Source organism: Dendropsophus ebraccatus, chromosome 3 (assembly GCF_027789765.1).
Source record: "Dendropsophus ebraccatus isolate aDenEbr1 chromosome 3, aDenEbr1.pat, whole genome shotgun sequence".
In the NCBI taxonomy this organism is placed as follows: domain Eukaryota; kingdom Metazoa; phylum Chordata; class Amphibia; order Anura; family Hylidae; genus Dendropsophus; species Dendropsophus ebraccatus.
In genome coordinates, this window is record NC_091456.1 from 148,798,598 (window position 1) to 148,816,393 (window position 17,796).

Below are 17,796 nucleotides of genomic sequence, written 5' to 3' on the forward strand. Positions count from 1 at the left end.
GGCCTGAAGTAGTCCTGAGCGCAACTAGTTGTTGTGTTCTGAACTACCAACAATGGAATGTTCCCATATCTTCTTTTGTTGTTTATGAAGGCATGGTATGGTTTTGTTTACCGTTGTCTGAGATTTGATTAGACTTGGATATGTCTAGTGATTTTGTGCCCTTGTGTGCATTGGCACTCATTGGTTTGGTGATAGAGCGTCAGAATTAAATCAGATTGGGTAAACTCATTTCCGGGCATTGGTTTTCCAGTCTGGGAGTCTCTTAGCTTTTATAAGAGCTGATATTCGAGTGGTCTTCCTTATTATTCAATGGTATATATTTATTTTACTTTCTGTCCTAATATTCCAGTTTCTGAAGAGTGTTGGTACTGTAAAATAGGTACCAAATATTGCATTTGCGTTCAATGGAGTCTTTTAATATTTGCCCTTAATAGTATTTTGACTGTTGTACCAGAGCAGAATATTTGAAATACAGGTCAAGGTATCTCATGGTCATGGAAACGTTATATATTTCTACACCACATTATATGTGGCATTTATAATTGGTGGTATTTTTTTACCACTTTTGGTGATGGTAAGGAAGGCTGTAGGGGAGGAGGAGGCCTGAAGTAGTCCTGAGCGCAACTAGTTGTTGTGTTCTGAACTACCAACAATAAAATGTTCCCATATCTTCTTTTGTTGTTTATGAAGGCATGGTATGGTTTTGTTTTCCGTTGTCTGAGATTTGATTAGACTTGGATATGCCTAGTGATTTTGTGCCCTTGTGTGCATTGGCACTCATTGGTTTGGTGATAGAGCGTCAGAATTAAATCAGATTGGGTAAACTCATTTCCGAGCATTGGTTTTCCAGTCTGGGAGTCTCTTAGCTTTTATAAGAGCTGATATTCGAGTGGTCTTCCTTATTATTCAATGGTATATATTTATTTTAGTTTCTGTCCTAATATTCCAGTTTCTGAAGAGTGTTGGTACTGTAAAATAGGTACCAAATATTGCATTTGCGTTCAATGGAGTCTTTTAATATTTGCCCTTAATAGTATTTTGACTGTTGTACCAGAGCAGAATATTTGAAATACAGGTCAAGGTATCTCATGGTCATGGAAACGTTATATATTTCTACACCACATTATATGTGGCATTTATAATTGGTGGTATTTTTTTACCACTTTTGGTGATGGTAAGGAAGGCTGTAGGGGAGGAGGAGGCCTGAAGTAGTCCTGAGCGCAACTAGTTGTTGTGTTCTGAACTACCAACAATGTAATGTTCCCATATGTTCTTTTGTTGTTTATGAAGGCATGGTATGCCTCTGTTTTCCGTTGTCTGAGATTTGATTAGACTTTGATATGTCTAGTGATTTTGTGCCCTTGTGTGCATTGGCACTCATAGGTTTGGTGATAGAGCGTCAGAATTAAATCAGATTGGGTAAACTCATTTACGAGCATTGGCTTTCCAGTCTGGGAGTCTCTTAGCATTTGTTAAAGCTGATACTTGTGTGGTCTTACTTATTATTCAATGGTATATATTTATTTTAGTTTCTGTCCTAAAATTCCAGTTTCAGAAGTGTTTTGGTACTGGAAAATTTGTTTCTAATATTGCATTTGCGTTCAATGGAATCCTATAATATTTGCACTTAATAGCATTTTGACTGTTGTACCAGAGCAGAATATTTGAAATACAGGTCAATGTATCTTATGGTTATGGGAACGTTACATATTTCTATACCACATTATTTGTGGCATTTATAATTGGTGATATTTTTTTTACCACTTTTGGTGATGGTAAGGAAGGCTGTAGGGGAGGAGGAGGCCTGAAGTAGTCCTGAACGCAACTAGTTGTTGTGTTCTGAACTACCAACAATGCAATGTTCCCATATCTTCTTTTGTTGTTTATGAAGGCATGGTATGGTTTTGTTTGCCGTTGTCTGACATTTGATTAGACTTGGATATGCCTAGTAATTTTGTGCCCTTGTGTGCATTGGCACTCATAGGTTTGGTGATAGAGCATCAGAATTAAATCAGATTGGGTAAACTCATTTCCGAGCATTGGTTTTCCAGTCTGGGAGTCTCTTAGCTTTTATAAGAGCTGATATTCGAGTGGTCTTCCTTATTATTCAATGGTATATATTTATTTTAGTTTCTGTCCTAATATTCCAGTTTCTGAAGAGTGTTGGTACTGTAAAATAGGTACCAAATATTGCATTTGTGTTCATTGGAATCTTTGAATATTTGCCCTTAATAGTATTTTGACTGTTGTACCAGAGCAGAATATTTGAAATACAGGTCAAGGTATCTTATGGTCATGGAAACGTTACATATTTCTACACCACATTATATGTGGCATTTATAATTGGTGGTATTTTTTTTACCACTTTTGGTGATGGTAAGGAAGGCTGTAGGGGTGGAGGAGGCCTGAGGTAGTCCTGAGCGCAACTAGTTGTTGTGTTCTGAACTACCAACAATGTAATGTTCCCATATGTTCTTTTGTTGTTTATGAAGGCATGGTATGCCTCTGTTTTCCGTTGTCTGAGATTTGATTAGACTTGGATATGCCTAGTGATTTTGTGCCCTTGTGTGCATTGGCACTCATAGGTTTGGTGATAGAGCGTCAGAATTAAATCAGATTGGGTAAACTCATTTACGAGCATTGGCTTTCCAGTCTGGGAGTCTCTTAGCATTTGTAAGAGCTGATACTTGTGTGGTCTTACTTATTATTCAATGGTATATATTTATTTTAGTTTCTGTCCTAAAATTCCAGTTTCTGAAGTGTTTTGGTACTGGAAAATTTGTTTCTAATATTGCATTTGCGTTCAATGGAATCCTATAATATTTGCACTTAATAGCATTTTGACTGTTGTACAAGAGCAGAATATTTGAAATACAGGTCAATGTATCTTATGGTTATGGGAACGTTACATATTTCTACACCACATTATATGTGGCATTTATAATTGGTGGTATTTTTTTACCACTTCTGGTGATGGTAAGGAAGGCTGTAGGGGAGGAGGAGGCCTGATGTAGTCCTGAACGCAACTAGTTGTTGTGTTCTGAACTACCCACAATGTAATGTTCCCATATCTTCTTTTGTTGTTTATGAAGGCATGGTATGGTTTTGTTTGCCGTTGTCTGAGATTTGATTAGACTTGGATATGCCTAGTGATTTTGTGCCCTTGTGTGCATTGGCACTCATAGGTTTGGTGATAGAGCGTCAGAATTAAATCAGATTGGGTAAACTCATTTCCGAGCATTGGTTTTCCAGTTTGGGAGTCTCTTAGCTTTTATAAGAGCTGATATTCGAGTGGTCTTCCTTATTATTCAATGGTATATATTTATTTTAGTTTCTGCCCTAATATTCCAGTTTCTGAAGAGTGTTGGTACTGTAAAATAGGTACCAAATATTGCATTTGCGTTCAATGGAATCTTTTAATATTTGCCCTTAATAGTATTTTGACTGTTGTACCAGAGCAGAATATTTGAAATACAGGTCAAGGTATCTTATGGTCATGGAAACGTTACATATTTCTACACCACATTATATGTGGCATTTATAATTGGTGGTATTTTTTTTACCACTTTTGGTGATGGTAAGGAAGGCTGTAGGGGAGGAGGAGGCCTGAAGTAGTCCTGAGCGCAACTAGTTGTTGTGTTCTGAACTACCAACAATGGAATGTTCCCATATCTTATTTTGTTGTTTATGAAGGCATGGTTTGGTTTTGTTTTCCGTTGTCTGAGATTTGATTAGACTTGGATATGCCTAGTGATTTTGTGCCCTTGTGTGCATTGGCACTCATTGGTTTGGTGATAGAGCATCAGAATTAAATAAGATTGGGTAAACTCATTTCCGAGCATTGGTTTTCCAGTCTGGGAGTCTCTTAGCTTTTATAAGAGCTGATATTCGAGTGGTCTTCCTTATTATTCAATGGTATATATTTATTTTACTTTCTGTCCTTATATTCCAGTTTCTGAAGAGTGTTGGTACTGTAAAATAGGTAGCAAATATTGCATTTGCGTTCAATGGAGTCTTTTAATATTTGCCCTTAATAGTATTTTGACTGTTGTACCAGAGCAGAATATTTGAAATACAGGTCAAGGTCACTCATGGTCATGGAAACGTTATATATTTCTACACCACATTATATGTGGCATTTATAATTGGTGGTATTTTTTTACCACTTTTGGTGATGGTAAGGAAGGCTGTAGGGGAGGAGGAGGCCTGAAGTAGTCCTGAGCGCAACTAGTTGTTGTGTTCTGAACTACCAACAATGTAATGTTCCCATATGTTCTTTTGTTGTTTATGAAGGCATGGTATGCCTCTGTTTTCCGTTGTCTGAGATTTGATTAGACTTTGATATGTCTAGTGATTTTGTGCCCTTGTGTGCATTGGCACTCATAGGTTTGGTGATAGAGCGTCAGAATTAAATCAGATTGGGTAAACTCATTTACGAGCATTGGCTTTCCAGTCTGGGAGTCTCTTAGCATTTGTAAAAGCTGATACTTGTGTGGTCTTACTTATTATTCAATGGTATATATTTATTTTAGTTTCTGTCCTAAAATTCCAGTTTCAGAAGTGTTTTGGTACTGGAAAATTTGTTTCTAATATTGTGTTCAATGGAATCCTATAATATTTGCCCTTAATAGTATTTTGACTGTTGTACCAGAGCAGAATATTTGAAATACAGGTCAATGTATCTTATGGTTATGGGAACGTTACATATTTCTACACCACATAATATGTGGCATTTATAATTGGTGGTATTTTTTTTACCACTTTTGGTGATGGTAAGGAAGGCTGTAGGGGAGGAGGAGGCCTGAAGTAGTCCTGAACGCAACAAGTTGTTGTGTTCTGAACTACCAACAATGCAATGTTCCCATATCTTCTTTTGTTGTTTATGAAGGCATGGTATGGTTTTGTTTGCCGTTGTCTGACATTTGATTAGACTTGGATATGCCTAGTAATTTTGTGCCCTTGTGTGCATTGGCACTCATAGGTTTGGTGATAGAGCGTCAGAATTAAATCAGATTGGGTAAACTCATTTCCGAGCATTGGTTTTCCAGTCTGGGAGTCTCTTAGCTTTTATAAGAGCTGATATTCGAGTGGTCTTCCTTATTATTCAATGGTATATATTTATTTTAGTTTCTGTCCTAATATTCCAGTTTCTGAAGAGTGTTGGTACTGTAAAATAGGTACCAAATATTGCATTTGTGTTCATTGGAATCTTTGAATATTTGCCCTTAATAGTATTTTGACTGTTGTACCAGAGCAGAATATTTGAAATACAGGTCAAGGTATCTTATGGTCATGGAAACGTTACATATTTCTACACCACATTATATGTGGCATTTATAATTGGTGGTATTTTTTTTACCACTTTTGGTGATGGTAAGGAAGGCTGTAGGGGTGGAGGAGGCCTGAAGTAGTCCTGAGCGCAACTAGTTGTTGTGTTCTGAACTACCAACAATGTAATGTTCCCATATGTTATTTTGTTGTTTATGAAGGCATGGTATGCCTCTGTTTTCCGTTGTCTGAGATTTGATTAGACTTGGATATGTCTAGTGATTTTGTGCCCTTGTGTGCATTGGCACTCATAGGTTTGGTGATAGAGCGTCAGAATTAAATCAGATTGGGTAAACTCATTTACGAGCATTGGCTTTCCAGGCTGGGAGTCTCTTAGCATTTGTAAGAGCTGATACTTGTGTGGTCTTACTTATTATTCAATGGTATATATTTATTTTAGTTTCTGTCCTAAAATTCCAGTTTCAGAAGTGTTTTGGTACTGGAAAATTTGTTTCTAATATTGCATTTGCGTTCAATGGAATCCTATAATATTTGCACTTAATAGCATTTTGACTGTTGTACCAGAGCAGAATATTTGAAATACAGGTCAATGTATCTTATGGTTATGGGAACGTTACATATTTCTACACCACATTATATGTGGCATTTATAATTGGTGGTATTTTTTTACCACTTCTGGTGATGGTAAGGAAGGCTGTAGGGGAGGAGGAGGCCTGAAGTAGTCCTGAACGCAACTAGTTGTTGTGTTCTGAACTACCAACAATGCAATGTTCCCATATCTTCTTTTGTTGTTTATGAAGGCATGGTATGGTTTTGTTTGCCGTTGTCTGAGATTTGATTAGACTTGGATATGCCTAGTAATTTTGTGCCCTTGTGTGCATTGGCACTCATAGGTTTGGTGATAGAGCGTCAGAATTAAATCAGATTGGGTAAACTCATTTCCGAGCATTGGTTTTCCAGTCTGGGAGTCTGTTAGCTTTTATAAGAGCTGATATTCGAGTGGTCTTCCTTATTATTCAATGGTATATATTTATTTTAGTTTCTGTCCTAATATTCCAGTTTCTGAAGAGTGTTGGTACTGTAAAATAAGTACCAAATATTGCATTTGTGTTCATTGGAATCTTTGAATATTTGCCCTTAATAGTATTTTGACTGTTGTACCAGAGCAGAATATTTGAAATACAGGTCAAGGTATCTTATGGTCATGGAAACGTTACATATTTCTACACCACATTATATGTGGCATTTATAATTGGTGGTATTTTTTTTACCACTTTTGGTGATGGTAAGGAAGGCTGTAGGGGTGGAGGAGGCCTGAAGTAGTCCTGAGCGCAACTAGTTGTTGTGTTCTGAACTACCAACAATGTAATGTTCCCATATGTTCTTTTGTTGTTTATGAAGGCATGGTATGCCTCTGTTTTCCGTTGTCTGAGAATTGATTAGACTTGGATATGTCTAGTGATTTTGTGCCCTTGTGTGCATTGGCACTCATAGGTTTGATGATAGAGCGTCAGAATTAAATCAGATTGGGTAAACTCATTTACGAGCATAGGCTTTCCAGTCTGGGAGTCTCTTAGCATTTGTAAGAGCTGATACTTGTGTGGTTTTACTTATTATTCAATGGTATATATTTATTTTAGTTTCTGTCCTAAAATTCTAGTTTTTGAAGTGTTTTGTTACTGGAAAATTTGTTTCTAATATTGCATTTGCGTTCAATGGAATCCTATAATATTTGCCCTTAATAGTATTTTGACTGTTGTACCAGAGCAGAATATTTGAAAAACAGGTCAATGTATCTTATGGTTATGGGAACATTACATATTTCTACTCCACATTATATGTTGCACTTATAATTGGTGGTATTTTTTTTACCACTTTTGGTGATGGTAAGGAAGGCTGTAGGGGAGGAGGAGGCCTGAAGTAGTCCTGAACGCAACTAGTTTTTGTGTTCTGAACTACCAACAATGTATTGTTCCCATATCTTCTTTTGTTGTTTATGAAGGCATGGTATGGTTTTGTTTGCCTTTGTCTGAGATTTGATAATACTTGGATATGCCTAGAGATTTTGTGCCCTTGTGTGCATTGGCACTCATAGGTTTGGTGATAGAGCGTCAGAATTAAATCAGATTGGGTAAACTCATTTTCGAGCATTGGTTTTCCAGTCTGGGAGTCTCTTAGCTTTTATAAGAGCTGATATTCGAGTGGTCTTCCTTATTATTCAATGGTATATATTTATTTTAGTTTCTGTCCTAATATTCCAGTTTCTGAAGAGTGTTGGTACTGTAAAATAGGTACCAAATATTGCATTTGCGTTCAATGGAACCTTATAATATTTGCCCTTAATAGTATTTTGACTGTTGTACCAGAGCAGAATATTTGAAATACAGGTCAAGGTATCTTATGGTCATGGAAACGTTACATATTTCTACACCACATTATATGTGGCATTTATAATTGGTGGCATTTTTTTTTTACCAGTTTTGGTGATGGTAAGGAAGGCTGTAAGGGGAGGAGGAGGCCTGAAGTAGTCCTGAGCGCAACTGGTTGTTGTGTTCTGAACTACCAACAATGTAATGTTCCCATATCTTCTTTTGTTGTTTATGAAGGCATGGTATGCCTCTGTTTTCCGTTGTCTGAGATTTGATTAGACTTGGATATGTCTAGTGATTTTGTGCCCTTCTGTGCATTGGCACTCATAGGTTTGGTGATAGAGCGTCAGAATTAAATCAGATTGGGTAAACTCATTTACGAGCATAGGCTTTCCAGTCTGGGAGTCTCTTAGCATTTGTAAAAGCTGATACTTGTGTGGTCTTACTTATTATTCAATGGTATATATTTATTTTATTTTCTGTCCTAAAATTCCAGTTTCAGAAGTGTTTTGGTACTGGAAAATTTGTTTCTAATATTGCATTTGCGTTCAATGGAATCCTATAATATTTGCCCTTAATAGTATTTTGACTGTTGTACCAGAGCAGAATATTTGAAATACAGGTCAATGTATCTTATGGTTATGGGAACGTTACATATTTCTACACCACATTATATGTGGCATTTATAATTGGTGGTATTTTTTTTTACCACTTTTGGTGATGGTAAGGAAGGCTGTAGCGGAGGAGGAGGCCTAAAGTAGTCCTGAACGCAACTAGTTGTTGTGTTCTGAACTACCAACAATGTAATGTTCCCATATCTTCTTTTGTTGTTTATGAAGGCATGGTATGGTTTTGTTTGCCTTTGTCTGAGATTTGATTAGACTTGGATATGCCTAGTGATTTTGTGCCCTTTTGTGCATTGGCACTCATAGGTTTGGTGATAGAGCGTCAGAATTAAATCAGATTGGGTAAACTCATTTTCGAGCATTGGTTTTCCAGTCTGGGAGTCTCTTAGCTTTTATAAGAGCTGATATTCGAGTGGTCTTCCTTATTATTCAGTGGTATATATTTATTTTAGTTTCTGTCCTAATATTCCAGTTTCTGAAGAGTGTCGGTACTGTAAAATAGGTACCAAATATTGCATTTGCGTTCAATGGAACCTTATAATATTTGCCCTTAATAGTATTTTGACTGTTGTACCAGAGCAGAATATTTGAAATACAGGTCAAGGTATCTTATGGTCATGGAAACGTTACATATTTCTACACCACATTATATGTGGCATTTATAATTGGTGGCATTTTTTTTTTTACCAGTTTTGGTGATGGTAAGGAAGGCTGTAAGGGGAGGAGGAGGCCTGAAGTAGTCCTGAGCGCAACTGGTTGTTGTGTTCTGAACTACCAACAATGTAATGTTCCCATATCTTCTTTTGTTGTTTATGAAGGCATGGTATGCCTCTGTTTTCCGTTGTCTGAGATTTGATTAGACTTGGATATGTCTAGTGATTTTGTGCCCTTCTGTGCATTGGCACTCATAGGTTTGGTGACAGAGCGTCAGAATTAAATCAGATTGGGTAAACTCATTTACGAGCATAGGCTTTCCAGTCTGGGAGTCTCTTAGCATTTGTAAAAGCTGATACTTGTGTGGTCTTACTTATTATTCAATGGTATATATTTATTTTATTTTCTGTCCTAAAATTCCAGTTTCAGAAGTGTTTTGGTACTGGAAAATTTGTTTCTAATATTGCATTTGCGTTCAATGGAATCCTATAATATTTGCCCTTAATAGTATTTTGACTGTTGTACCAGAGCAGAATATTTGAAATACAGGTCAATGTATCTTATGGTTATGGGAACGTTACATATTTCTACACCACATTATATGTGGCATTTATAATTGGTGGTATTTTTTTTTACCACTTTTGGTGATGGTAAGGAAGGCTGTAGCGGAGGAGGAGGCCTAAAGTAGTCCTGAACGCAACTAGTTGTTGTGTTCTGAACTACCAACAATGTAATGTTCCCATATCTTCTTTTGTTGTTTATGAAGGCATGGTATGGTTTTGTTTGCCTTTGTCTGAGATTTGATTAGACTTGGATATGCCTAGTGATTTTGTGCCCTTTTGTGCATTGGCACTCATAGGTTTGGTGATAGAGCGTCAGAATTAAATCAGATTGGGTAAACTCTTTTCCGAGCATCGGTTTTCCAGTCTGGGAGTCTCTTAGTTTTTATAAGAGCTGATATTCGAGTGGTCTTCCTTATTATTCAATGGTATATATTTTTTTAGTTTCTGTCCTAATATTCCAGTTTCTGAAGAGTGTTGGTACTGTAAAATAGGTACCAAATATTGCATTTGCGTTCAATGGAACCTTATAATATTTGCCCTTAATAGTATTTTGACTGTTGTACCAGAGCAGAATATTTGAAATACAGGTCAATGTATCTTATGGTTATGGGAACGTTACATATTTCTACACCACATTATATGTGGCATTTATAATTGGTGGTATTTTTTTTACCACTTTTGGTGATGGTAAGGAAGGCTGTAGCGGAGGAGGAGGCCTAAAGTAGTCCTGAACGCAACTAGTTGTTGTGTTCTGAACTACCAACAATGTAATGTTCCCATATCTTCTTTTGTTGTTTATGAAGGCATGGTATGGTTTTGTTTGCCGTTGTCTGAGATTTGATTAGACTTGGATATGCCTAGTGATTTTGTGCCCGTGTGTGCATTGGCACTCATAGGTTTGGTGATAGAGCGTCAGAATTAAATCAGATTGGGTAAACTCATTTTCGAGCATTGGTTTTCCAGTCTGGGAGTCTCTTAGCTTTTATAAGAGCTGATATTCGAGTGGTCTTCCTTATTATTCAATGGTATATATTTATTTTAGTTTCTGTCCTAATATTCCAGTTTCTGAAGAGTGTTGGTACTGTAAAATAGGTACCAAATATTGCATTTGCGTTCAATGGAACCTTATAATATTTGCCCTTAATAGTATTTTGACTGTTGTACCAGAGCAGAATATTTGAAATACACGTCAAGGTATCTTATGGTCATGGAAACGTTACATATTTCTACACCACATTATATGTGGCATTTATAATTGGTGGTATTTTTTTTTTACCAGTTTTGGTGATTGTAAGGAAGGCTGTAGGGGAGGAGGAGGCCTGAAGTAGTCCTGAACGCAACTAGTTGTTGTGTTCTGAAATACCAACAATTTAATGTTCCTATATCTTCTTTTGTTGTTTATGAAGGCATGGTATGCCTCTGTTTTCCGTTGTCTGAGATTTCATTAGACTTGGATATGCCTAGTGATTTTGTGCCCTTGTGTGCATTGGCTCTCATAGGTTTGGTGATAGAGCGTCAGAATTAAATCAGATTGGGTAAACTCATTTACGAGTATTGGCTTTCCAGTCTGGGAGTCTCTTAGCATTTGTAAGTGCTAATACTTGTGTGGTCTTACTTATTATTTAATGATATATATTTATTTTAGTTTCTGTCCTAAAATTCCAGTTTCTGAAGTGTTTTGGTACTGGAAAATTTGTTTCTAATATTGCATTTGCGTTCAATGGAATCCTATAATATTTGCCCTTAATAGTATTTTGACTGTTGTACCAGAGCAGAATATTTGAAATACAGGTCAATGTATCTTATGGTTATGGGAATGTTACATATTTCTACACCACATTATATGTGGCATTTATAATTGGTGGTATTTTTTTACCACTTTTGGTGATGGTAAGGAAGGCTATAGGGGAGGAGGAGGCCTGAAGTAGTCCTGAACACAACTAGTTGTTGTGTTCAGAACTACCAACAATGTAATGTTACCAAATCTCTCTTTGTTGTTTATGAATATGGCTCGTGATTTTTTGCCTCTTGTGTGCATTGGGACTTATTGGTTTGCTGACACAGCGTCAGAATTAAATCTGATTGGGTAAGCTCATTTGTGACCTTTGGCTTTCTAATCTTGGCGTCTCTTAGCATTTTTAAGATCTGATATTTGCATGGTCTTCCTTATTATTCTTATTATTGCTTATTATGGTATATATTTATTTTAGTTTGTTTCTTAATATTCCGGTTTTAGTATCTGGAGAATGTTGTTACTGGAAAATATGTATCTATTATTGCATTTGAATTCAATGGAATCCTAGAATATTTGCCTCTAATGGTGTTTTGTTTGTTTGTTTTAGAAGAGCAGAATAACGGATTTAGGCTACGTTCACACAGAGCAAAAGGGGCGGATTACGCGAGGAAGTATTTCCGCTTGAAATTAACTGACGCTGAATTCCGAGCAGAGTATAAGCAGTATGTATGCAGAATCCCTGCGTATTCCGCTAGGAAAGTGTTCAGCTCGTAATCAGCTCTTGACAAATTCACTCGAATACTCGAGGAATCCGCGCTTAATCCGCATGCATTCAGCGCTGAAATTTAGCGAGTATTTGGCGAGTAAACTAGACTATACCAGAATATATACTAGAATCCTCCTCCCCCCTTTTTTCTCCATTTCCGCGCTGATTCAGTGCGTAATTTCCGCTTGTATTACGCTTGTATTCTGCGCTGAATACGCGCGTATTCCGCACTGAAACAGAAAATCAGTGCCCCATTGGTTTGTATAGGCTTCCGCTAGCGGAAGAATGAACATGTTCATTCTTCTGGCGGAAAGCGGATTAGTTCAGTGCGGAAATTCCACCGTGTGAACTGCAGAGCAGAATTTCCATTCAACACAATGGAAATTATCTCTGCACCTATTTTAACGGCTGAAATTTCAGCGCTGATTCAGCGCAGAAATTCAGCTGCTTTTACTCTGTGTGAACGAGCCCACAGGTCACTGTATTTCCTGTCTATTGGATTGTTACATTTTTCTACACCATATGATATGTGGCAAATATAATTGATGTTTTTTTTTTACCACTTTTGGTGATGATAAGGAAGGCTATAGAATCTTGGAGTCTCTTAGCATTTGCAAGAGCTGATATTTGCATGGTCTACCTTAATATTCAATGGTATATATTTATTTTAGTTTGTTTCTCATATTTTCAGCACTTGTCCATAAGAAATGCTGCCAGTCAGCCTTTGGATCATGGAAGTCTTACTATCTAGTCCATCTATAGTGTGTCCCTTTTGTACCCTGATTTATCAAATGTCCTTTGTAGTTTTCTTTTCCTCTTCTTGTTTTATTTTTACATTCCCAATTTTGAGTGCAAAGAGATAAGGGATCATAAATGCTGGGAACAATCTACATATTACCAAACTATTATTTATGGTGCAAAAAAAGCCTGGATTTTTTTTCCTAAAACTAGATAAAACTAAGATGAGGTAAATACTACAAATAAATGAGTTTATCATGGAATTCACAATTGCCACACAATAACGGTATGTGCACACTGAGCAATTCTCGAGGAATTGTAGCTGAAAGTTTTCAGGCAGAATTCAAGCAGAATTTAAGCCCCCCATGGACTTCTATAGGATTCCTCTAGCACATCTACAGCAGAAAATTCTGCTCGGAAATTCTGCAGTGTGAACAACAGAGCAGAAAACCCATTGAACACAATAAGACTTTGCTCTGTACATATTTTACAGGAGGAATTTCAAGCTGAATTTCAAGCTGAATTCCTCACCTTTTCCTCAGTGTGCACATATTCTAAGTGTATAAACCTGAAAAAAACAACAGCAGTTTGAAGATACAGGAATGAACTTAAGATCCCCATAATGCAGCCTAGAATAGGGAAGCAGGGCTGCTGTCAGTGATCTGTGCGGTCACATGACAGCAATAGGGAAGGGGTGTGTGTTGAGCATGGACCAGTCAGGAAGTGAGAATCACAGAGCTGTGCAGGAGGACAGTGACAGAAACTTTTTTATACTGCAGTGTAAATGGCTGAATGTAAATGAAGGCACATTATAGTAGTAAAGGAGAGGATGGGAAACACAAGGGCTGACAGAAACTGTGGTAAGCATGAAGGAATGAGCAGGGCATATGTGTTCACGATATAGCAGCACTTTCTGTCCAGAGAGAGAGGGTTTACAGCTATGAAGAGATTACCTCCACATTCTGGTCTCCTGAGACTTCCTGGGTCAGAGTACAGGGCTTTAGGCTGTAGGGCAGGTGTGTCACACAAAAGCAAAAACCAGGCCCAGTTCACACCAGGCTACTGCACATTCCTGACAGGAATATTGTGTAACACATTAATCTACCACAATGTGGCACTTTCATGAATCTGACAAGTGGCAAGTTTACAATAAATACTGTAAATAACATGTCAGAATTGTGGTATTTAACCCCTAAGGGGGATGTTTACAATACTAGATGGCATGTGGAGGGGAGGGTGTAGAAGGGTTACTGAGGCACTTAGTCTGCAAAGTGCTTGATTTACCTTTGAGGTACAGTGCGGCTCATCTTCAGCTGGAAACTGGTACACAGTCTTCTCTGACTCCTGTACTTAGCACATAATAAGCCCTGTTCCCATTTCCTGTGTTTAGTTCTGATCTGGCTTGATCTAGCTGATCTGACAACAGGCAGTGGAAAGCAGACTGCAGCGAAGTGAACCACCTAGTGGCCAATAATTTAGATCACATAGAGGTAAGTTGTTTAAAACAACAGCACTTATTTAAGCCCTTTCTATTACAGAGATTTTTGGCAACAACATTTTTGTTTTTTTATTTTTGCCTTTTTAGAGCAGTAACTTTTTCTCTCAATACACAGTATATAAAAGTTGTTGTTTTTTTCTCTCATTTGTAATGATACTAGTTTAGAATAGATATGTTTTCTTATTACTTTTTAATCTATGTTTTTTGGAAGTCTAGGTGAAAAAACAAACAATTATTATGACATTATTAATTTTATTTCTCAGATGTGGTTTATTTAATGGGATGTAAAACGTATTTGAAAAAGTTTGGACAAATATGAATACATCAATAAAAATCATGTTTATTGTCAACTTTTAATACATGTGTTTTGTTTTGCTTTTTTGTCTTTGGCAGAATGCCCTTAAAGTGGTAAGACGGCCGGCCTAGGGGACAACACTAGGCTCAGCACCTCGCAATTACATCCTGAGAATGTAGATCAAAGGACAGGGGGACTGCCTGCTCTTTTTAACCATTTGGATGTCAAGCTTACTGTAGGGGAGAGGTGGTGCCTAAACGCTGATGACGTCACAGAGGGATGGGGTCCACTCCGCCCAAGTGGCACAATCCACAAACCATAAAAAGCATTTTTCACTGGACCAAGCACCAAGAAATCTATAATAACGTAAGGTATGAAAACTGCAGAATTTAGGCTTCAAAGCTGTGTAGAGAAGTCCTCATCTATTGCCTCATGTACCACCTGCAGGTTTTCTGGCCCACATGGGTCCGTACACTAAAACAACACTGTGTCAGTCAGCGACCACCAACCCCGCAAAGCAAGCAACAACAGGGGAGGGGGGCTCCAGAATAGCCCTGCAACCCCACTGTCACAGGAACAAACCCACTGGGCCCCCCACACCTCAGAGGCGCAGTGTGCAGGGCCATTCTGTGCCCCCCTCCTCGTTGGTGCTTGCTTTGCGGGGTTGGCGGTGTTGTTTTTAGTGTAGGTACTCATGTGGGCCAGAAGACCTGCACGCTGTACATGAGGCAATATGGTTTGATCAAATTATATACCAACATTCTGGTGTTGGTTTTAAATATAGCTGAGAGGTGTGAGGTGCAGCCACTCCTTTCTCCAAGTTTTTGTTTAAAATGTTCTCCCTTTTCTTGTGGCTAGCAATCCTCCTTGTAAGACCCATGTAACCCCAATTAGCAGGAAGCACCTGTGCTCATATGGTAAGTACCTCCTCTTTCTTCCATTCTACCTGCTGGTGCATTGGTGAGCAGAAATACCTTGTTCACACTTGTGTTGCTTGGGGGCCGCCTTCTCCGCTGGCGGTGCCTGTGGGGGGGGGGGGGCTGGAATTTGGTCCTTTGACAGTGGGGTTGCAGGGCCATTCTGTGCCCCCCTTCCCTGTTGGTACTTGCCTTGCGGGGTTGGTGGTCGCTGACCGGTACAGTGCTGTTTTTAATGTGGGCCAGAAGACCTGCACGGGGTACATGAGGCAATATGGTTTGATCAAATTATATACCAACATTCTGGCGTTGGTATTTAAATATAGCCGACAGGCACTAGTGTGAACCATGGGTGTGAGGTGCAGCCACTCTTTTCTCCAAGTTTTTGTTTAAAATGTTCTCCCTTTTCTTGTGGCTAGCACTGCTCCCTTGTAAGATCCATGTGACCCCAATTAGCAGGAAGCACCTTTGCTCATATGGTAAGTATCTCCTCTTTCTTCTTTTTTACCTGCTGGTGCATTAGTGAGTAGTGACACCTTGTTCACACTTGTGTTGCTTGGCGGCTGCCTTCTCCACCAGCGGCGCCTGTGGGGTGTGTGTGTGTGTGTGTGTGTGAGGGGGGGTGTTGGGGTTTGGTCCTTTGACAGTGCGGTTGCAGGGCCATTCTTTGCCCTCCCTCCCCTTTTGGCACTTGCCTTGCAGGTTTGGCAGTCGCTGACCGACACAGTGCTGTTTTTAGTGTAGGGACTCATGTGGGCCAGAAGACCTTTACATGGTACATGAGGCAATATGGTTTGATCAAATTATATACCAACATTCTGGTGTTTGTTTTAAAATATAGGCGAGAGCCACTAGTGTAAACCATGGGTGTGAGGTGCAGCCATTCCTTTCTCCAAGTTTTTGTTACTGTATATTATAGTTTCCAAATTATTTTAAAAATAGAAATGATATTTAGAGCATTTGTAGCATTCTGGATTATACTGTCTTGTACCCTTTTGTAAGGAAATGTAATAGATGACTCTTCGATTCAACAGTGTTTGTCTTCATGAAGTATCTTGGCTCTTGTTTCATTCTCACTAGAAAGCATCAGCTAGTTATTAATTTGGCTAATCCACTGTGGCATTCCTTTTATCATCACCCAAGTGCAGCAGTGGAGTGTTGGAACAATACAGGGACTATGCAGCCCATATGAGTTTATTTATTGCATTGTGTTTTTTGTTACGTTTTATTAATTAAAGACGATTGGTGGTAGCAGCTCCTTAAGGCTGGGTTTTCACATATGCGTTTATGAGTTCATAATGCGGTGGAAATCATGCCCCCATTTCTCTCCAAAAGCCGCATACGTTTGTTCACACAACGTATTGGACCGGCCGCTCCGTGACTCCGTGACTCTGTGGCCGGGTCATGGAACGGGCGGTCTCTGCCTGTCACATCCCGGCCGCTTCACTGTGTGAACTGACAGGGTTTCCTACGGCCGCAATTCATTGAAGTGCGGCCGCAGAAAACTGACATGTCAGTTATTTGCGGCCCCGCATGGGATCCCGGCCGGAACGTATATGATGTGTGTATGCTCCGGCCGGGATCCCAAAGAAAGTACGGCATTGTTTCACCCCACACAAAGTACGGCCGTACTTTTACGTAGTGTGAACATAGCCTAAGTAGGTGAGTGTATTGGATAATCACTTACTAATGTAAAGGTGATCTGAGTGACTCTGACCAGGACCAAATTGTGTTGCTCTCCTTTGTTACAATCAAGAGATAAGCGTCCAGCGGTCAGTGATTCTTTGATGGGTCAGAATGAGCCTGAATTAATCTAGTAATTTCCCTTTTAAAGGGATCTGTGAATGTATTGTGTTTTTTTTTATGACAGTTGCACCTATACAAAAAAAAAAAATTATGGTTCCAGATAACCCCTTTAAGATACTGTCTAGTAAACACAGCCCTTGCAGAAAAAAGGCACATATACATGGAGGGTTTTCTTTGACTAGTTTTTTATTAAAATTTCTAGAAAATCATTACTGTAAGAACCCATCATTTAATGCTTTAGAAACTAAATAGTCTGTCTTCTTCTAGGCTATGATGCCACCCTCCTGTGTATCCTTATTTAGGGCCAGTTCACACTGAGGAATTTAAGTGCTGATTCCTCACTGAAAATTCCGCCTGAAAATACAGTGCAGAGCCAAATTCCATTGAGTCCATTGAGTCTGCAGTTCACGCAGCGGAATTTCAGTGCAGAATTTTCACTCTCTGACCATAAAATCAATCACCCCAATAATTTGCCTTCACTTTTTTATAGAACAAACCAGTTGTAGGTAATTGCTTATTCTATGAAGGTTGCAAAATGAA

The 17,796-nt window shown here is 38.6% G+C and overlaps 1 protein-coding gene across 8 annotated transcripts in view; it reads left to right on the forward strand.

The window, feature by feature from the left end:
- The window catches only part of ADGRV1 (adhesion G protein-coupled receptor V1), a 354,135-nt gene that overhangs the window by 35,382 nt on the left and 300,957 nt on the right, over positions 1-17,796 (forward strand). For 7 of the 8 annotated variants that reach the window (XM_069962903.1, XM_069962904.1, XM_069962907.1 and 4 more), the window contains exon 3: positions 14,632-14,904. In XM_069962903.1, coding sequence (XP_069819004.1) covers positions 14,813-14,904 — 92 coding nt within the window. In that variant the 5' untranslated portion in view covers positions 14,632-14,812. Of the gene's footprint in view, positions 1-14,631; positions 14,905-15,763; positions 15,930-17,796 lie in introns of those variants that run through there. The other variant, XM_069962906.1, reaches the window with a different exon arrangement.